The 23,088-nt window shown below is 37.1% G+C and overlaps 1 protein-coding gene across 1 annotated transcript in view; it reads right to left on the bottom strand.

Annotated features, from left to right (window-relative positions):
* The window catches only part of CFAP47 (cilia and flagella associated protein 47), a 460,447-nt gene that overhangs the window by 125,338 nt on the left and 312,021 nt on the right, over positions 1-23,088 (bottom strand). The window contains 3 exon segments of the mRNA XM_068532596.1: positions 10,391-10,488; positions 16,038-16,128; positions 16,922-17,061. Of these exon segments, the coding sequence (XP_068388697.1) occupies positions 10,391-10,488; positions 16,038-16,128; positions 16,922-17,061 (329 nt within the window).

The following is a 23,088-nucleotide window of genomic DNA, read 5'->3' as shown; positions in this document are numbered from 1 at the left end:
TCTAATGGGCATTAAACTGTCAGTTTCCACTCCTTAAAGAAAACACCGCCACCCTCTTTGTGTTCTGGCCGTGGCATACACAGGCTAGAAAGTGGATGATAGGCTAAAGATTTCTCATCTCCCTAGACACAGCAGAAATATCATTTCTCCAGCAAAATTCTGTGCTCCCCTTCATAATATAAAGATATCATTGGGTAGCAGCTATCCAATCAGAGGTTACACTTCCCAGACCCTCCTGCACCCAGGCATAGCTGTGTGACTAGATCACCCCAATAGTATGTGAGTGGAAGTGATGTGTGCCACTTCTATGTGACTAGCGGGAATTCTCTCCTCTCTTTTCTCTTTCTCCACCTATGTGCAAGAACCTTTGAGTCCCTAAAGGATGAGGGATTCACCATATGGGAGGAGTCTGAATCCTGGGATCTCAACATGGAGGACGCCAGCCACTAACCAGGAACAAATGAACCAGACTGTTACAATTATTAAAAACTTTGATTGTGTTAAACCATTGAAATTCTGAAGTTTGTTATATCAGCTAGAGATGCTCTAACTTACACATTTAGTGAGTCCTAAATAAATGGCAAAACCTTTCACAGCATGGGGAAAGAATTATCTATAGTTCTCAGGTTTGTATTTTACTTGAAAATCTAAGACAACAGAAAAACTTCACATAGAGTATCCCATTTCAATTTTATTTTTGTTTCCTCTCTAACTCAACTAAAATATTAGCTCCATGCAAACAGGAGCCTTGTTTGTATTGTTCATCACTTTCCTCAGCATCTAGAATAGTGCCAGGGATACCAGAGACAATAAATATTCATTAAATAAGAAAATGTGCAATTTGTAAGAGGCTTTAATGTTTGTATATAAATCTAGTTGTTAATATGTCTAATATTCTGGATAATCACAACACTGAACTAAATAATACAGCAAAAACACTGATAAAATCTGACTCAGGAGGAGTTTAAAAATATCAAGTTAACTCAGGCTGACCTCTTTCATGAAAGTTATTGGGAAAGAACAGCTGCCTCAGATGGGAGAAAGACACTGGGTTAACTTTATCAGTTGGTTGCTGGTTCACACCTTCTCTGAACAGGAAAAATTTAATTCACTGAGTATTTGTACTGAAAACGTCATCAATTGCTATTCTTAATGGGTCACAGAAAATGAAGATTATTATTATTTTTGCCCATAAAAGCCTAAGTGAGCCGATGACAATTCAATATGCACTAGCAGGGAGTATTTTTCACCATATTTTCTCCTAGAAGATAATCATGAGTTCATTATAAAAGGATTATTTCTTGAGGTCCAAAAGCACAATAATATTAATTTAAATAAGGCATATTATTGAGGAATTTTAATTTTATTCAACTTGAAAACATTATCAAGTCAATAAATAAATTGTACCAAAGGGGATATTGAAGTGTACCATGCAATTCAGAAGAAGTGATAACTATAATCTGTCCTAGTAATTTTTCTAAATTGAAAAGTCAGTGCTAGTAGTTCAGGACTCAGAGGAATCAGGTACAGAGCTGTAAACTACAAGCACCATTGTCATTCCTCTGCTACTGCCATCTACATGTCACTGTGTCTATGGAAGTCATGCCTCACATCCCCCCTCACCAACCCCAGTCCTTCGCCATCCAATCTGAGTCATACGGATTGCAGAGGTGCAATCAAAGTGGGAGATAATTCCAGACTGGGAGTGATGTGGGGTGAGGATGCATTGATAGGCACTGAGGAGTTGTGAAAAAGCCAGAAACTCCTGCAGAGTCTACAGGTTTGTTCACGTGTATTCAGACATTTCCCACAACCTTGAAGGGGGGAAAACTACGAAAAGCAGTGACAAATAGAAACATGTCTAATTACAGGGGCAAATACCTAGGAAGTACCCTCCTGCTTAGCCTGTTTAATATAGGCTCTCTCTCTCTCAAGATATAGATATAGAGGGGACCCTCAAGATGGCAGAGGAGTAAGACATGGAGATCACCTTCCTCCCCACAAATACATCAGAAATACATATACATGTGGAACAACTCCTACAGAACACCTACTGAACGCTGGCAGAAGACCTCAGACCTCCCAAAAGGCAAGAAACTCCCCACGTACTGGAGTAGGGCAAAAGAAGAAAGAAACAACAGAGACAAAAGAATAGGGACGGGACCTGCACCAGTGGGAGGGAGCTGTGAAGGAGGAAAGGTTTCCACACAGCAGGAAGCCCCTTCGCGGGCGGAGACTGCGGGTGGCGGAGGCGGGAAGCTTCGGAGCCACGAAGGAGAGCGCAGCCACAGGGGTGTGGAGGGCAAAGCGGAGAGATTCCCACACGGAGGAGCGGTGCCGACCAGCACTCACCAGCCCGAGAGGCTCGTCTGCTCACCCGCCGGGGCGGGCGGCGGCTGGGAGCTGAGGCTCGGGCTTCGGTCGGATCGCAGGGAGAGGACTGGGGTTGGCGGCGTGAACACAGCCTGAAGGGGGCTAGTGCTCCACGGCTAGCCGGGAGGGAGTCCGGGAAAAAGTCTGCACCTGCCTAAGAGGCAAGAGACCACAGTTTCGGGGTGCACGAGGAGAGGGAATTCCTTCCTCGTGTGCCCACAGAAGGCAGAGCACCACCTAAACAAGCTCCAGAGATGGGCACAAGCTGCGGCTATCAGCTCAGACCCCAGGGACTGGCATGAACCTCTAAGGCTGCTACCGCTGCCACCAAGAATCTGGTGTGCAAGCACAGGTCACAACCCACACCCTTCCCAGGAGCCTGTGCAGCCCGCCACTGCCAGAGTCCCGTGATCCAGGGACAACTTCCCCAGGAGAACACACGGCACACCTCAGGCTGTGGCAACATCATGCTGCCCTTTGACGCTGCAGGCTTGCCCCGCACTCCAATTATGACTACCGTAGCCCTCCCTCTCCCCAGCCTCTGAGCAACAGAGCCCTAATCAGCTGCTGCTTTAACCGCCTCCTATCTGGGTGGGGAGCAGATGCCCTCAGGCGACCTACACACAAAGGCGGGGCCAAATCCAAAGCTGAACCCCAGGAGCTGTGCGAACAAAGAAGAGAAAGGGAAATCTCTCCCAGCAGCCTCAGGAGCAGAGGATTAAATCTCCACAATCAACTTGATGAAGCCTGCATCTGTGGAATACCTGAATAGACAACGAATGTTCCCAAAATTGAGGCGGCGGACTTGGGGGCAACTGTAGACTTGGGGTTTGCTGCCAGTGACTGATTTGTTTCTGATTTTTATCTTTATCTTAGTTTAGTTTTTAGTGCTTGTTATCACTGGTGGATTTGTTTATTGGTTTGGTTGCTCTCTTTTTTATTTTGTTATTTTTAAATTTTATTATTAAAAAAACATTTTTTTGATTTGATTTGATTTTTTTTCTTCCTTTTCTTCTGAGCCGTGTGGCTGACAGGGTTGTGGTGCTCCAGCCAGGTGTCAAGCCTGAGCCTCTGAGGTGGGAGAGCTGAGTCCAGGACACTAACCACCAGAGACCTCCCGGGCCCAAATAATATCAATCGGCGAGAGCTCTCCCAGAGATCTCCATCTCAACACTTAAGACCCAGCTCCACCCAAGAGCCAGCAATCTCAAGTGCTGGACGCCCAGTGCCAAACAACTAGCAAGACAGGAACACAACTCCACCCATTAGCAGAGAGGCTGCCTAAAATCATAATAAGTTCACAGACACCCCAAAACACACCACTGGAAGTGGCCCTGCCCACCAGAAAGACAAGATCCACTCCCACCCACCAGAACACAGGCACCAGTCACTTCCACCAGGAAGCCTACACAAGCCACTGAACCAACCTTACCCACAGACACATAGACCAAAGGAACAGAATTGAGAGCACAGAAATAAACCCATGCATATATGGTCAATTATTTGATAAGGGAGCCCTCAGGGGGGGAAAATATTCTTCGTAATAAATGGTGTTCATCACTCCCAAACTCGTACTACGAGGCCATCATCACCCTGATACCAAAACCAGACAAAATGTCACAAAGAAAGAAAACTACAGGCCAATATCACTGATGAACATAGATGCAAAAACCCTCAACAAAATATTAGCAAACAGAATCCAACAGCACATTAAGAGGATCATACACCATGATCAAGTGGGGTTTATCCCAGGAATGCAAAGATCCTTCAAAATAAGCAAATCAATCAATGTGATACACCATATTAACAAACTGAAGGATAAAAATCATATGATCATCTCAATAGATGCAGAAGAAGCTTTTGACACAATTCAACACCCACTTATGATAAAAACGCTCCAGAAAGTAGGCATAGAGAAAACTTACTTCAACATAATGAAGGCCATATATGACAAACCCACAGCCAACATCGTTCTCAATGGTGAAAAACTGAAACCATTTCTACTAAGATCAGGAACAACACAAGGCTGTCCACTCTCACCACTATTATTCGACATAGTTTTGGAAGTTTTAGCCACAGCAATCAGAGAAGAAAAAGAAATAAAAGGAATCCAAATCAGAAAAGAAGAAGTAAAGCTGTCACTGTTTGCAGATGACATGATACTATCCATAGAGAATCCTAAAGATGCTACCAGAAAACTACTAGAGCTAATCAATGAATTTGGTAAAGCAGCAGGATACAAAATTAATGCACAGAAATCTCTTGCATTTCTATACACTAGTGATGAAAAATCTGAAATAGAAATTAGAGAAACACTCCCATTTAGCACTGCAACAAAAAGAATAAAATACCTAGGAATAAACCTACCTAAGGAGACAAAAGACCTGTATGCAGAAAACTATAAGACACTGATGAAAGAAATTAAAGATGATACAAACAGATGGAGAGATATACCGTGTTCTTGGATTGGAAGAATCAACATTGTGAAAATGACTATGCTACCCAAAGCAATCTACAGATTCAGTGCAATCCCTATCAAACTACCAATGGCATTTTTCACAGAACTAGAACAAAAAATTTCACAATTTGTATGGAAACACAAAAGACCCCCAAGAGCCAAAGCAATCTTAAGAAAGAAAAACGGAGAAAGAAAACTGGCACAAAAACAGAAATATAGATCAATGGAACAGAATAGAAAGCCCAGAGATAAACCCATGCACATATGGTCACCTTATTTTTGATAAAGGAGGCAAGACTATAAAATGGAGAAAAGACAGTCTCTTCAATAAGTCGTTCTGAGAAAACTGGACAGCTACATGTAAAAGAATGAAATTAGAACACTCCCTAACACCATACACAAAAATAAACTCAAAATGGATTAAAGACCTAAATGTAAGGCCAGACACTATCAAACTCTTAGAGGAAAACATAGGCAGAACACTCTATGACATACATCACAGCAAGATCCTTTTTGATCCACCTCCTAGAGAAATGGAAATAAAAAAATTAATAAACAAATGGGACCTAGTGAAACTTCAAAGCTTTTGCACAGCAAAGGAAAACATAAAGAAGAGAAAAAGACAGCCCTCAGAATAGGAGAAAATATTTGCAAATGAAGCAACTGACAAAGGATTAATCTCCAAAATTTACAAGCAGCTCATGCAGCTCAATATCAAAAATACAAACAACCGAATCCAAAAATGGGCAAAGACCTAAATAGACATTTCTCCAAAGAAAATATACAGATTGCCAACAAACACATGAAAGGATGCTCAACATCACTAATCATTAGAGAAATGCAAATCAAAACTACAATGAGGTATCACCTCACACTGGTCAGAATGGCCATCATCAAAAATCTAGAAATAATAAATGCTGGAGAGGGTGTGGAGAAAAGGGAACCCTCTTCCACTGTTGGTGGGTATGTAAATTGATGCAGCCACTATGGAGAACAGTATGGAGGTTCCTTAAAAAACTAAAAATAGAACTACCATACGACCCAGCGATCCCACTACTGGGCATATACCCTGAGAAAACCATAACTCAAAAAGAGTCATGGACCACAATGTTCACTGCAGCTCTATTTACAATAGCCACGACATGGAAGCAACCTAACTGTCCATCGACAGATGAATGGATAAAGAAGATGTGGCACATATATATACAATGGAATATTACTCAGCCATAAAAAGAAACAAAATTGAGTTATTTGTAGTGAGGTGGATGGACCTAGAGTCTGTCGTACAGAGTGAAGTAAGTCAGAAGGAGAAAAACAAATACCGTACGCTAACATATATATATGGAATCTAAAGAAAAATGGTTCTGAAGAACGTAGGAGCAGGACAGGAATAAAGACGCAGACGTAGAGAATGGACTTGAGGACTCGGGGAGGGGGAAGGGTAAGCTGGGACGAAGTGAGAGAGTGGCATGGACTTATATACACTACCAAATGTAAAATAGATAGCTAGTAGGAAGCAGCTGCATAGCACAGGGAGATCCGCTCGGTCCTTTGTGACCACCTAGAGGGGTGGGATAGGGAGGGTGGGAGGGAGATGCAAGAGAGAGGGGATATGGGGATATATGTATATGTATAGCTGATTCACTTTGTTATACAGCAGAAACTAACACAACATTGTAAAGCAATTATACTCCAATAAAGATGTCAAAAAAAATTTAGATATAATGATATATTCATATCTACCTGCATATATATATCTACCTATATATGGAGAGACAGTATCTATCTTTCTATCTATCTATGGCACAGCTATATATATATATTTGATATAACATAAATAGGCCACGAGATTTTTTAAAAATCCTATTTAAGAATTTTTCACAACTTGTCAAGATAAATTCAAGGCAGAATGCTATTTTTTGCTACTTCAACATTTCATGAGGATCAAAAATTTCAATAACATGTACAAATACTCATGATATATTATCTTTAACACAGAAAAAAATAAAGAATATAAAACCTGAAGGAAGGAAGAAAATACATAAAATGAAAACCTCAAAATACAGTTTTTATATGATGGAGGCTAAAATTTTAAACTGAAAACTTATTGGAAATGGTTGGCAACTGATACATGTTGTTATATTTGATACCAAGTGGATTAATAGTGTTTTTAACTCTGCTTCTCTCTTACTAACTTGTGGAGAGGTTTCTGGGCCTCACCATTAACAATATAATGAATTTAATTGAAGGTTGATTATAGAATGAAAAAATACATAAAGAAATGGTCATGCAATTTTCACTGACAAGAGAACAAATATTATGAAGGCTATGACTGACCTAAAATTTAAAGCCTATAAGGTTTTATTCACAAACTTAAGATTTGTTTTCAGCTCATTGCTGTATATTGAAATTACTGACTGTCAATGGGAAGACAGTAGATTATGCTTATCATTCTGCCACCCCCAAACTATATGATACACAAGAGATTTTTGTGTTCAAAGAAACTGGAATAGCAGCTATTACCCATTAAAATTTCCAAGACAGTAGTAGTCATTTTGTAATGTATAAAAATATCAAATCCCTATGTTGTACACCAAACAAACAAACTCAAAGAAAAAGAGATCAGATTTGTGTTTACGAGAGTCAGAGGGTGGTGGGAGGGGCAAATGGATGTAGGTGGTCAAAAGGTACAAAACTCCAGTTATAAGGTAAATAAGCACTAGGGATGTAATGTACTACCTGACAAAGATAATTAACACTATTGTATGTTTTATAGAAAAGTTGTTAAGAGAGTAAATCCTAAGAGTTCTCATCACAATGAAAAAACTTTTCTTCTTTTTCTTTTTTTTTTCTTTAAGGATATGAATATTTATTAAATCCTCAGATTGCCAAGGGTCTCCATGTTTAACAGGAAAAGACAGGGAAAAAATCACGTAGGAAAAGAGCAATTTGTTTGATTACTTATAAAAGCAAAACCTAAAAGTTAAAGGCAAATTCACACAACTAGAAATATAAATGCCCAACAATCGTACAGAGAGAACAATGATCGAGGTCATTAATAAGCAAAGAATTAAAAGCTCATACAGGATTCCACTTTCACCTATTATTGTGGGAGTTAAGGTGTTTTGTTTGTTTTTAAGGTTTGTACACTCTGTATGCTTGTTTGCTTTATTTTCAGTTATACAAATCTTCTTTTTCTTTTATTTTGTATCTATATGAGATGATAGATGTTCACTAAACTTTCATAATGTATGTAAGTCAAACCATTATCCAGCACACCTTAAACTCATACAGTGCTGTATGTCAATTATATCTCAATAAAACTGGAAGAAAAAAGATTCAAGAAGACATCCTAAATAGTTTACACAAAAGAGAATGGACTACTATCAACCAATTGTTGTTTATTATAAATATAACCTGATTTTTGGAACCTGCTGTAAGAAGTAACCAAATTTATGTGCCTCAAGGATGTAAATATTTCTTACAAAACCCTATTTAAAGAGATTCTAACCATTCATTCATCTCTAGGGAAGGTGTGGAAATTGAGTTGAATGTAACAAAAGCTGAGATACAGATGGAAAATCAGAGAAGACTTAGTGTCTTGAAACCTTCATTGCCACATCTGATGATCTAAGGATTAAGTATAGTATTTCTCAAAAGTTTAGCAAACACAGCAAATGCAGTCAAAAATATTAGGAAACTATATATAGGTGTGGACAGCCATTTTTGTGTACTTCTGAAAGTATTCAGAAAGCATGTTCTTCAAGAAGTGCACAAAGGTTTATTTGATGGGATTATTTAAAACAACCCATACCATCTCCAAAGACTAAATCTTCATGTCCGAAAGTTATAGAGCTAACAAGTTTTTACCTTAGGTAATTACTATTAGAAAGGTGGGAAAACTTAGTAACTTGGCAACATCACTGTCATCGGTAGCCTATTTGGGCAGAGTTACTTGAAAATGACTCCCCTTCTCCACCAACTTCTGTTGAAAGTGCACATTTAATTAGTACAGCACATCTGCCTGTATTTGCAAAGAGAGCAACCTAGCATCTGATGGTGCTAAGTCTTGCTCCTTATTAGTAAGGAAGCCAATGTCTCCCTTTTTGAGGTGCCACCTCATGGTCCCAATTTCTCCTGGACCCATTTAAAATTTTTTTTTTCTCCTGTGTCCCGATAAAGAGATAACTATTGTACTCAAGCAAAATTTGCCGCCTCAAAATGTCTCTTTGGCATGTGGGTTATTTCAAACTGAAACCAATCAAAGCCCAAAAGACTCAGGAAGGAACTCTGACCTTCCCCCTAACTGCCTAAAAGAATGTAGAGAGAGGACCTATTCCAGGAAGGGAGCTATCACCACAGACTAGTGTGAACTAGGTGTGTAGACAGGAAGAACCTAGCAAAGTCTGTTTGTTAAAATTTCTCTCTGTGTCCCACTGTCTCTGCATGGCCCAGCAAATACTTATTTACCAAACATTTGCTTTTCTATTTTCATGTGAATGTCCTTCCTCCTCTGAGAAGTCCCAAAACACTACCCTTAACATCCTCTTTTGTCTATAGCTAAAGATGCAAGTGGTCTCATAATTAAAGTTATGTCATTTAAAAATAATCTTTAATAAAGATTTGATTCTGCAGTGATAACAGGGTCACGGAAATAGGACATTTCCACTGAGTGAAATGATCCTATCGTCATCCCATTAAATAATTTTCTAGGTAGAAGAGAAAGCTTTTGCAAGTGGCACTTGAGTGCATTTCAATAGTTTAATCATCCATTTTCTATGTCTCAGTGGAGATTTACCCAGAGATTAGGTGAGAAAATAATTGATTTACAGACAGAAATAATTTATTTCCTGTTGGAGCGAAAGTTGAAGATTCTAAATAATCATTCTATGAAGAAATTCATCTGCGTATTTAAAAATGAAAATAACCATTATTTATCATAAGTTTAAATATTTGATTTAAATAAATGAATACTAACAATAATTGAAAATTAATAAATCAAATTAAAATGTGATTAATAACAATATTGCCCTCATATTTTATTTAAATGAAGACTCAATATTTGACTTTATCAAATAATTCTGGACATGGATTTAGTAATACTTTAATAATTCACGTAAGACAATCCTATTCTTTGTCACTATTATTTAAAACCCCAAATCTATGCCAGTTGCTCGAAATATATTTCAGAGTGAAAGGCCTGCTATAGAAACCAGGAAGAATCAATACTGAAAGAGTCCAGAGAGCACAATCCTGCTTTTATCAGATGTGTGAGGAAAGCATGTAGGCTAAGGTTAATTTTGCTCTAGTAATTCTTGAGACATGCAGGTAAAATGCTTATTGGGGCAGCCACTATGATACCATTGAACTAAAAGATGTTTTCTATAAGCATTTAAGATGCATTTTACTGGATTTAAAAAAAAATTGCTGTAATTTGAAAAATGTATCCCCAAATGCTCATTTAATATAGATATTTTTTAGGAATAGCAATTTAGGTTTACAACAAATGCCCCAAATATTTGCGAAAAGGAGCCTATGAACAATTAATGGGGCTCTTACCAGAGCAATACATTTCACTTCAATAGTGTTTAAGGGTGGTCCAGGAGCACTATGGATCTCCAGATAATACCAGATTTGTAAACTGCTAATAGCATCATCTGAAAAAAGAAAAAAACATAGCACATCTTAATTTAGGTTTCAGAAAACCATATTTAACATAAAAATTTGAGAAACATGAATTAGATATCATTTTCAAACTCTTTCTGATGGACTCATTTGTCAAGAGAGCTGTGAGGAAGGTGAAGAGCTGATTTCATCACAGTTTGTGAGCAATAAGAGAAGCCCCAGCCTGCATGGCCATGAGAATGGGCTGTGAAAGCTCCCTGCCTCATGCCTGCCCCGTAACTCACTAAGTTCCCCACAAAAATAAGAGTGTTTTACTTTTAAGGATTAGTATTTCAAAAGAAATAACTAATCTTTCCCCCTTAATTTCCAAAGTACTCACATATTATACGTAGAAATATCTAACTATGGTATTACAATATACAAGGCTACATTTCCAGTACCATAAAAATTAAGCCTAAGGAAAAAATCAGAAATAGTTCATGAAATTTCTGGTTTTTTGGGAGTGTGAAAGAGGATCCTAGCAATTTAGCCCAAAAAAGCTGAAATGGGGTATGGACTGTTAAAAAAAAAAAAAAGAAGGAGGAGGAGAAAAAGGAGAAGGGGGGGAGGGGGAAAAGAAAAAGAAGAAGAAAGAAAGAATAAGCCCAAGGTGGAGCCACTTGCCTCTGGGACAGTAAACCAAGACTTGTTTCAACCTCTCCCAGGAATGGACTTTTTGCAATTTCCTGGTCAGCTCTAGTGAGGTAACCTTGCCTGAAACAATCCTTTCTTTTGTTCTGCTAATACCCTCCTTGTCCATATCCCACCCCCTCCACCAGCATTTCTATAAAACCTGGGAGTAGCTTTCTATTTGCTAGATGGGATGCTGCCTGATTAATGAATTGATGAATCAGGCCAATTAGATCTTCATATTTACTCAACTGAATTTTGTTTTTTAACAGGACTAAGCGGTGAGAAAGTAATGTTTACATCTGGGTTTTCCAACATTTTTTTTTTTTAAAAACAGGCCTTTCTGCTGCCAGTGATGTCCAAAGTCACACCCTTAAATCCTGAAACCAGAACCCTGGTCAACCATAAAAGCCCTGTGTAGCAGGGTTTGTACTGGCATCAAACCCACGTTTTTTCTATTTGTTCTCATCTGCTCAGCTTCTCAGTTTGATATTCTTTATTCTTTATTCTCCAATGTTGAGCTAGATTACAGTTTAAGATGACCTTCAGTTTCAGTTAATTGTTTGCATATCGTATCAGTACTGTCAAGTTTTAAAGAGTCCAAGAACTGCAATGTTTGATTAACTTACTTAGGTAAATCACTAAGCCTCTCTGGGCCTTAATTTCCTTATCTATGAAATAAGGGACCCAGACCAGTGCAGTTCTCAGACTCTCTCTTCTGAAAAAGTGTTTTGTTTTGCACTGCATTGCAATGCATTGCATTGTATTATGTTGAATTATTGAATTACATTGAATATATTGAATTGTATTGCATGGCTCAAATAATTGGCTCAGTAAGTCCAAAATCTGCAGGTTAGTCCAGCAGGTTGGAGACCCAGGGAAGAGTTGGAGTTCAAGTCCAAAGGCAGTCTACCAGTAGAATTCCTTTTTGCTCTGCGGAGGTCAGCCTTTGTTCTATTAAGACCTTCAACTGGTTAGGTAAGACCCACCCACATTATGGAGGGCAACCTTCTTTGAAAGTCTAAAGATTTAAATGTAATTCTCATACAAAATCACCTTTACAAAAACATCCAGAATAATGTTTAACCTAATATCTGGGCACCATGACCCAGTCAAGGTGACACATAAAATTAACTATCACGGGGACAAGAACACCTCCTATTTGTAATTGCTGTGACTATCACATACGGTAGTATTGTGATGAAGCTAATTTAATTCCTACAGAGCTAAAAACATACAATGAATATGAATTTATTGGTGAGAGTGGGATTAGTGATAATTTATTAATGAGATGAACAACAAAAATAATAATTATTAAACTTTGTTTAACTACAAGCTTTAAACATATTAAAACTTTTTTCTAACTATAAAATTAGGAGTATTCACTATAGCAATTTAAGAAATTACTGAAAAACTTTAAAAAATAAAAACTATTCACCATCTCATGACCAAGAGTACTTATTTTTTTGTATAAAATTTCAAGAGTAGTATATCAATAAAGACATAAATATATAGACATATACATATATAAATACACTGGGATATACACATTATATATAATTAATAGATCCATATATACATGTGCATTTGTATATACACATTTCTATCATTCAGAGAATATTCACTATTAAATTTCAGTTCATTACTAGTCATTAGGGAAATGCAAATTAAAACCACAATGAGATATCACACTTGTTAGAATGGCCATGATCAAAGAGACAAGAGATAACAAACGCTGGCATGGATGTGGAGAAAAGGGAACCCTTGTGTACGCTGGTGGGATTGTAAATTCATATGGCCACTATACAAAACAGTATGGAGGATCCTCATAAAATTAAAAATAGAATTACCATACGATCCAGCAATCTCACTTTTGGGAATATATCCAAAGGAAATGAAAACACTAACTCGAAAAGATATCTGTACCTTCCTGTTCAAAGCAGCATTATTTACAATAGCCAAAACATGGGAACAATCTAAGTGTCATCAACGAATGAATGGATAAAGAAGTTATAGTATATTCAATGGAATCTTATTCAGCCATTAAAAAACAAGGAAATCCTACCATGTGTGACAACGTGGATGGATTATGAAGGCATTATGCTAAGTGAAATAAGTCAGATAGAGAAGAAAAAATACTGTATGATCTCACTTATATGTGTAGTCTAAAATAAACAAACAAAACAATAACAAAAAACCCAAACTCATAGAAAAAGAGATCAGACTTGTGGTTACCAGAGGCAGAGGGTGAGAGTAGGGAGAAATGAAGGAAGATGGTCAAAAGGCATAAACTTCCAGTTATAAGATAAATAAGTACTAGGGATGTAATGTACAGCATGATGACTATAGTTAACACTGCTGTATGATACATAGGAAAGTTAAGAGAGTAAATTCTAAGAGTTCTCTTCATAAGGAGAAAATTGTTTCTTTTTTCTTTCTTTACTTTTTATTGTATCTATATGAGAAGATGGATGTTAGTTGAACCCATTATGGTAAGCATTTCACAATATGTGTAAATCAAACCATCAAGCTGTACACCTTAAACTTATACAGTGATGTATGACAATTATTTTTGAATAAAAATGGAAAAAAAATTATGGGCAGATAATACCTATTCAAAAACATTTTAAATCAAGACTTCCCTGGTGTTGCAGTGGTTTAGAATCAGCCTGCCAATGCAGGGGACACAGGTCGAGCTCTGGCCTGGGAAGATCCCACATGCTGCGGAGCAACTAAGCCCGTGCGCCACAACTACTGAGCCTGTGCTCTAGAGTCCGCGAGCCACAACTACTGAGCCCATGTGCCACAGCTACTGAAGCCCGTGCGCCTAGAGCCCGTGCTCCACAACAAGAGAAGCCACCGCAATGAGAAGCCTGCGCACCACAACCAAGAGTAACCCCCCTCGCCGCAACTAGAGAAAGCCTGCGTGCAGCAACAAAGACCCAACGCAGCCAAGAAAAAAAAAAAATTAATCAAATTTAAAAATTAAAACAATTAAGTTTCAATTATTCAACATAATAAATCATATAAAAACATTCTTATATTAAAATATTTGTGCATATCGCTGATCATTTTATTTAAAAAAATCTAAGCTGTGTGATGACAGGTTGCAAGATAGATTAAGAGCTAGGAAAAATGCATGTACAGGTATCTGCAGTTCTTCAGACAGGCCTTCCCATATTCCTACTCAAACAGAATTAGCCTTTCCATTCCCTGTAATACCTGGTCTTTTTCTTACTGATCGCTCAGTAGTACATTTCTTTTCAATTAGGGAAATTTCAGTTATGCAAAATGAGTAAGTTCTGGAGATCTAATGTACAGCAAGGTAATTATAGTTAATAGGGTGGTAGTGTGTACTTGAAATTTGCTTAGAAGGTAGATCTTGTGTGTGTGTGTGTGTGTCTGTGTCTATACAGGCTTATTAATTGTGACACATGTACCACTTTGGTGGGGGATGTTAACGATGGGGGAGACAATCCATGTGTTAGGGCAGGATGTATATGGGAAAACTCTGAACCTTCCTCTCAGTTTTGCTGTGGACCTAAAACTGCCCTAAAAATTAAATATTTTTAAATATGCCATTGGGATTGTGATAGGTCATTACATTGAATATAGATCACTTTGGATAGCGTGGACATTTTAACAATATTCATTTAGAAGGTTGATCATAAGTGTCTTCACCTTCTTCCATGAAAAAGTGGTAACTATGTGAGATGATAAATATGTTAATTAGGTTGATTGTGGTGATTATTTCACAACGTATATGTATATCTAATCAAGTTGTCCACCTGAAATATGTACAATTTTTAATAGTCAGTTGTACTTCAGTAAAGCTGGGACAGAAAGAAATGAAAAAAACTAAATAAGAATTTTCTAACCTTCCAAGTAGGGAAATATGAAAAATAATGGTAACACCCAGCTTTAATGAGGGTCAGGTTGAAAGAGATAATATTATACATTATAATGGAAATCTGAATCAATAAAAATTTGAAGAGTGCTTTAACATGTTTAACATGTTTAAGAATTGCTTATCCCGTTCGAGCCAATGATTTCATTCTAAGAAATTTGTTGGAATAAAATAATCGATGATATGCACAAATATTTTAATATAAGAATGTTTCTTTTATGATTATGTTGAATAATTGAAACTTAATTTAAAAAAAATTTAACAGCCCACACAGTCACAAGTAGATGTAATTCCTAACATGGCTCCCCCAACCTCCCCTGCAAAGAACACTTGAATCAGCAGACTTTGATAAGGACTCTCCCCTGCCTCTCGTGCCTTCCCCTTGTGCGGCCCTTAGATAAGATCCTCAAGATACAAACAAGATACAAAGAAAACCTGTTATTTTTTGGAATCAATTCTCACTTTCTGTCTTCTCTCTCAAGAGAGTCATCTAATGCTAGTCTCTGAAATGTTTTCCATCTTTCATGGTATTTCTCTATCCCCATCACCACCCTAAAAGACATTGTTCTCTTCACTTCAAACCCAGTTAGCTGTTGCAGTGGCGAGCTTGCCCCAACTGCTCTTCCCTTCCCAAACTATTTTGAATAGTGCCTAAATATCACTCTTAATCCATGTATTCTGTGATGGTACATTTTCTGTGTCAACTTGGCTGGACTATGGGGTCCAGTTGTTTGATTACACACCAATCTAAATGTTGCTGGGAAGGTATTTTTTAAAAACATATGTGAATACTTTCATCGGTAGACTTTGAGTAAAGCAGAATACTCTGCTTAATGTGAATGGGCCAACTCCAATCAGTTGGAGGCCCTAAGAGCAAAGACTGAAGTGACCTGAAGGAGAAGCAATTCTTAGCCAAGCCTGAAACATGGAAACCCTGCTTGAGCTTGTAGCCTGCCCGGTCTGCCCTGGGGAATCTGGACCCATGACTGCAACAGCAACTCTTACCTAATTGTCTACCCTGCTCGCTTGCCCTATAGATTTTGGACTTGCCAGTCTCCACAGTTACATTAGCCAATTCTTTAAAATGTCTCTCTCTCTACAGATATAGGTTATTGTATTATATTGTACTATATTATATTATATCGCATTATACTGTATTGTATTATATTACGTTATATTATATTATATTATATCATAGTGGTATCTGTTTCTCTGAAGAATCCTGATTAAACAGAAATTCATTCAATAAAGACTTCTTCTTCAGTACACCTCTGTTTCTAGAACTTTGCCCCTGTTGACCCACTCTTCTCTATTGCCCTCTTCCGTCCCTGCTACTCACCCATAAGAGAACTCATTTACCCACTCTCTAAGAAACCGGCACTGTCTATTCCAACTCTCCATACTCTCATTTTCCTTTGAATTTCTACTGAAACGATATGATGTTTAACAACATTCAAATAAAGCTTTATAATACAGGAAGGGGAAATAATAGCATTTGCTTTCTTTTGCATATGAGGAAGACTGCTTCCATCTCCTATATTTAAAAAAGGAGAACACATTACATTGTTAAAATGATATACTCATTAACATTTTACTAGAAATTGACTGAAATTTTTTGTTTAGTAACAGAAATATGTGTAAAGTTTTTCACTTATGAAAGAGTAGGCAGCCTTCAAGCTGAAGTATTATAATCTACTAATTTTAATAGCAGTACAAATCCAGAAAGTGAACTACATCAAGTTAATCCTGAAATAATACAATTCTTACAGATGATATATGAAATACACATTTTTATACGTATTATGAATGTAAAGTATCTATTGATTTATAAGTAAATGATGAGGGCTTATGAAAATTGATCATGAAACTCTCCATAATAATAAATTTACCTGGTTTTCCTCATCAAACTTGTCAGATGGTTCTGATAATGATTTCTCAAAGGAGGGTATTAGATGTCTATCTTTATCTTCATCTGAGTCTTCCTGAGAATCACCATTTTGTCTGCTTTTAACGGAAAACAAAATTGTACCTACAACATATAGGTGCAAGATGTCAGATTAACCAGTGTTTAGTTTTCTAAACAATTAAACAGAACAACTTAATGGAAAGTTCAAGGAAATATTTTTAAATGTCCATTAAAATGGTAATTTTTAAACAGCTTTCTCACAGTAATTAAGAAAATGCAGCAAATAACAGAACTGTAACAGCTTTCAGAAAACGTACTGGTCTTGGGTGAGTATTCTTACATATTTTCTTCTTAAGTCATTTTTAACACTCATTTATTACCTCATTAAAATATTTACTTTGTTTAATACAATATTCTAAGCATGAACTTTCCTTTAAACATTTAATATGTAAAATACTAAATTTTGTTACAAAAAACTGTTAGTGTCAAAAATTGGTACTCTTTATCTGGAATTTCTGTTATACTAAAATTGACTTATAAAAGATTGGTATTAACTCTTAAATTGAAGCTAACATACATATGGAAATAATTCAGAAATTGGTCCTGATATCTCAATACCAGCTTGCTATTTTCATAGTCTTATTATCCATGTTTAGAGGATGGTTCAAATCTTCTTTCCCCTTCAATTTCCAATACTTCCTTCTCCCTCCTCATTCCTAGCTGATCATCTTGTTCCTGTTTCACTAAGAAACTGGACACTTCCAGGAAAGAATTCCTTCACAGTCCCACCACCGCACTGACCAACCCTTCCACAATGGTGACCTCATCCTCTGGCTTTCCTCTTGTAAGAATGATTGATACACTTTTACCTGGGACCAGCCCTTGGACCTGTGCACTAGATCCCATCTACTCTAGTCTTCCCAAGGATCTGGCTACTGCAATGTTCCCCACTCCCTTCTGCATCTTCAATTCTCCCTCTGAAACATGCTGTAATAACACCCAACTTCCAAAAAGCCTTCTCTCCATCTAATGTGTATGTGTAAATCTATGTATTTTTATATGTTTTTGTGTATACACACACACACACACGCACTACATAATACCATGTTAGGCTTAGTACTAAAATCAGGATGAAATACACAACATAAATCACAAAAATGATTCAAGGCATAAAATAAATACATTAAAAAAAAACAAAGTGATATCTTGGCACCGATCTAAGCAGGTTTAATCAATGACTTTCAAATTGGCAAAGAACAAAATATTGCCATGATATTTAAATTTTTAGAGAGAATTAAAGATAAAGAAAAATAGGAGATAAAGTTACAGTTCAATTTTTTTTCGTTTTTAAAGATTTTTTTGATGTGGACCGTTTTTAAAGTCTTTATTGAATTTGTTACAATATTGCTTCTGTTTTATGTTTTGGTTTTTTGGCCACGAGGCATGTGGGATCTTAGCTTCCCAACCAGGGATTGAACCCTCACCCCCTGCATTGGAAGGCAAGGTCTTAACCGCTGGACTGCCAGGGAAGTCCCACAGTTCAATGTTTAAAGCTAAAATAACACATACCAAACTTTAATAGAGATAACACATAGGAATATAGATTCAAAAATCTTATCCCCCCCCAAAAAGCCCAGGAATTAAAAGTAAAAAATGTACTGTTCTTTCAAATTGATAACTTAACACTTTTGATAACATTAATTTTTGATGAGAGTGCTGAGTAACAACCCCCATCTCAGATACTGTGGGTAAGAGTAAAAATTGGTACTACATATTTTGGGGGGTAATTTTGCAACATCCACCAAGTTGTTGCACATCTCCTTTGACATGTCAGTTCTGTTTTTCTATGCTATAAATACCTTATATCTTAAATCTTACCCCATAGGTAAACTAGCAGAGTTATTTACAAAGATGCTGTTGCAATATTATCGGTAATTACAAAAAAAAAAAAAAAAAGAGGAACTTGATTTCCACCTATGCATGACTAGTTACATGAATTCAGATAAACATTTATTTGGATTATTGTTCATCTAGTCAAAAAAAAAAACCTATGAAAACCGAACTGAAAATACATCCATGATAATTTGAGTGAAAGCAGCCATTTACAGAGTTTTATGTCTCATATGGCCCATTGTGTGTGTGGGGACTGTGTGTGTGTATATTTGTGTGTGTGTTTAAAAGATATATACAAATATGAATTGGTATTTGGACAGAAATTTATTTTCTCACAGTTCTGGAGGCTAGATGTTTGAAATCCAGGTGCCAGCAGAGTTGGTTCCTTCTGGAGATTCTGAGGGAGATCTGTTCCATGCCCCTCTCCTAGTTTCTGCTGTTTGCCAGCAATCCTTGGCATTCCTTGGCTTGTAGAGGTATCACTCCAGTCTCTGCCTTCACCTTTGCATGGTGTTTTCTCCCATATCTATCCATGTCTATTTTCCTCTTCTTATATGGACAACAGTCACATTGCTTCAAGGCCCACCCTAATTCAGCATGACCTCATCTTAATTTGATTATATCTTCAAAGACCCTATTCTAAATAGGATCACTTTAACAGATATCAGTGGTTAAGACACTAGGTCCCTGGGCAGGCAGAACTGCTCCCAGACTGCAGCTGTGAGGGGCTGGAGCCGGATTATAGGGATGCTTCCAGATGTACAGACAGAATATAGTCAGTGGGCCTACCTCTGGGGCATGGACAAGCTTGTCTCACGGTAGGAGTATTCCCAGACCATGGCTGAGAGTAGCTGGAGCTACGTTACAGGGTCATTTCAGGATATGCAGTTGGAACAAAGTTGGAGGGCCTGTCACAGGGGCGCAGACAGGTGTGTCTTCCACCTGGTCCCCAGATGGGTAGAAATGGTGGTTAAGAGGGGCTGAAGCTGGGTCATGGGCCACTTCAGGGTCCACACATGGGACTGAATTCTGTGGGTCTGTTATACAGGGCATTGGCAGGCATGACTCCTGACAGGTTCCTTGGCAGATAGTGCTGAGGGCAGGACCAAAGTCAAATGGGATTGTAACAGTCCACGGGGCTGTTTCCTGGTTGTAGCCAGGACCACAGTTGGCAAGTCTGTCATCTGAGCATGAGCCTGCCTTTTCAAAATGGCCCTCCTCGGTTTTGGACTCCACCAAGGTTTCATGGTCTCCTACCTGGGTCGCAAAGCTCCCACAATGGCACTTTTGTCCTTGCATGGCTTCCAAATGACTGTGCTGAAGAGGGATACAATTGGTGGATCTTCTACTCTGCCATCTTGCTGATGTCACTACTATCTTATCATTTTCAATTCCTTTATTTTGAAATATGACAGTCACTTAAGTTATAGGTTAAATTTCAGGTCCTACTATAAACATGGCTTTCTTAGTTTACATAGGAGCTTGGTATATGCTCACAAACACATTGTGGAAAGACAGGGTATCTAGCGGAAAGAACACAGGCTTCTGACAGAATGAGGATTCAAACTCTTGTTCTACTACTGCTAACTTAGCCTTGAACATGTTATTTATCTCATTTGTAAAATGGTGCTAGTTGTTTTGAGGATTAAATGACTGTAGTTTATGCTTATGTAGGATTTACTGTATGTCAGGCATTGTTCTAGGGATTTACAAAAATTGACAAATTTTTCCAAAACATACCTATGAAATTAGTCCTATTATTATCCTCATTTTAAAGAAGCGCAACTGTGACACAAGAAAGTTCAGTAGCTTGCTCAAGGTCAATCAGCTTGTAATAATACAGCTGGAATTTGAACATGAGCATTGTGATTTAAAGTTCACACTCTTTGTTGAATTAATATATTTTATTTTTCAAACAGTTTTAGGTTTACAAAAAAATGAGTGTAAAGTACAGAGAATTCCCATAACCTCCCTTAGTTTCCCCTATTATAAGCATCCTGCATTAGGTGGTACATTACTTATAAGTGATGAGTCAATAACAGTACATCATTATTAACAAGTCTGTAGCTTACATTCTGGTTCACTCTTTGTGTTATACATCCTATGGCTTTGACAAACGTAAAACTTCATCTATCTACCATTATGGTATCATGGAGAATAGTTTCATATCCCCCAAAATCCCCTGTACCCCACTCATACATCCCTCCCTCCCAACCTCCCCAAGGGACTGGCAACCACTGATCTTTTTCAGAATGTTGTATAGATGGCCTTTTCGGATTGGCTTCTTTCACTAAGCAACATGCATTTAAGCTTCCTCTGGTCTTTTTGTCATTTATTTTTATCACTGAAAAATATCCAATTGTATGGATATACCACTATTTATCCATTCACCTATTGTAGGATTATCATGGTTGCCTCCACATTTTGGCAATCTTGAATAAAGCTGTTATAAACATTCACGTGTAGATTTTTGTGTGGACATAAATTTTCAATTCATATGGGCAAATACCAAATGGGCTTGTGATTTCTGGATCATGTTATGAATATGTTTAGTTTTGTAACATACTGCCAAACTGTCTTCTAAAGCACCTGTACCATTGTACCATTTTGTATCCTCACCATTAATGAATGAGAGTTCCAATTTTTCTACATCTTTGTCAGCATTTGGTATTGTCAGGGCTTCTGAATTTAGCCATCCTAATAGGTATGTAGTGTTATCTCACTGTTGTTTTAATTTGCAGTTCCCTAAAGACATATGATGTTGAACATCTTTTTGTATGCTTATTTGCTATCAGAATATTTTTTTTGGTGAGGTATCTCTCCAGATCTTTTGCCAATTTTTAAAGTTGAGTTATTTTACTGTTGTTGAGTTTTAGTACTTTAAAATATATTTTGGATACCACTCATTATTAGATATCCAAAAAGTTTACAAGAGACAAATAAGGACACTATATATAAATAAAAGATTCAATTAACTAAAAAATCAAAAAACAAACAAACAAAACTGAGCTTATATATAGATACAGAGAACAGATTGGTGGTTGCCAGAGGCAGGGGGTGGAGGTGGGATAAGTGAAATGGGTGAAGGGGGTCAAAAGGTATAAACTTCCAGTTATAAAATAAGTCATGGGGATGTAATGTACAGTATGATGACTACAGTTAATAATATTGTATTGCATATTTGAAAGTTCCTAAGAGAACAGATCTTAAAAGTTCTCATTACAAGAAAAAAAAAATGTAATTATGTGTAGTGATGGATGTTAACTAGACTTATCGTGGTGATCATTTTACAATATAAACAATTATCAAATCAAAAAAAAGATTCAATTCAGGAAGAATATATAAAAATTATACACCTAAAAACAGAGGCCCAAAATATACGAAGCAAAAATTGACAAAACTGGAAGGAGAAATAGACAATCCTACAATAATAGCTGGAGACCTCAATACCCCACTTTCACTAATGGACAGAACAACCAGACAGAAGACAAATATGGAAATAGAGGAGGTGAACAATACTGTAACATGACTAGACCTAACTGACTTACAAAGAACATTCCACAAAACAACAGCAGAGTACACATTCTTCTCAAATGACCAAGGAACAATGTCTAGGATAGATCGCATGTGAGGCCACAAAGCAAATCTTAATAAATTTTAAAATACTGAAATTGTACAAAGCATTTTTTTCTCATCACAATGGAAAGAAATTATAAATCAATAACAGAAGAATGAAATTTATAAATCTGGAAATTAAACAACATACTCTTAAACAACCAATATTTCAAAGAAGAAATCACAATGAAAATTAGAAAATATCTTGAGACAACTGAAAATGAAAACACAGTATACAAAATTTAAGGGATGTAGTAAGAGCAGTGCTAAGAGGGCAATTTATAGCAGTAAATGAATTCGTTAAAAAAAAAGAACAACCTCAAATCCACAACCTAAATGTACACTATATGAACTAGTATAGTTCATAGAAGAGCAAATTAAACCCAAAACTAGCAGAAGGAAGGAAATAATAAAGATTAGCATGGAGGTAAATGACATAGAGAATAGAAAAACAATAGAGAAAACCAAAAAACCCAAAAGTTGGTTCTTTAAAAAGATCAACATAAGTGGTAGACCATTAGCTAGAGTGACTAGGAAAAAAGGAGAGGAGACTCAAATTAAAGTAGGACATCATTATTGTTTTTACCAAAATAAAAAGCATTATATATATGTAAAGGGAATATTATAAACAATTATGTGCCA

This window comes from Eschrichtius robustus, chromosome X (assembly GCF_028021215.1).
Source record: "Eschrichtius robustus isolate mEscRob2 chromosome X, mEscRob2.pri, whole genome shotgun sequence".
Lineage (NCBI taxonomy): Eukaryota > Metazoa > Chordata > Mammalia > Artiodactyla > Eschrichtiidae > Eschrichtius > Eschrichtius robustus.
This window is presented reverse-complemented; position numbering and strand designations above follow the sequence as displayed.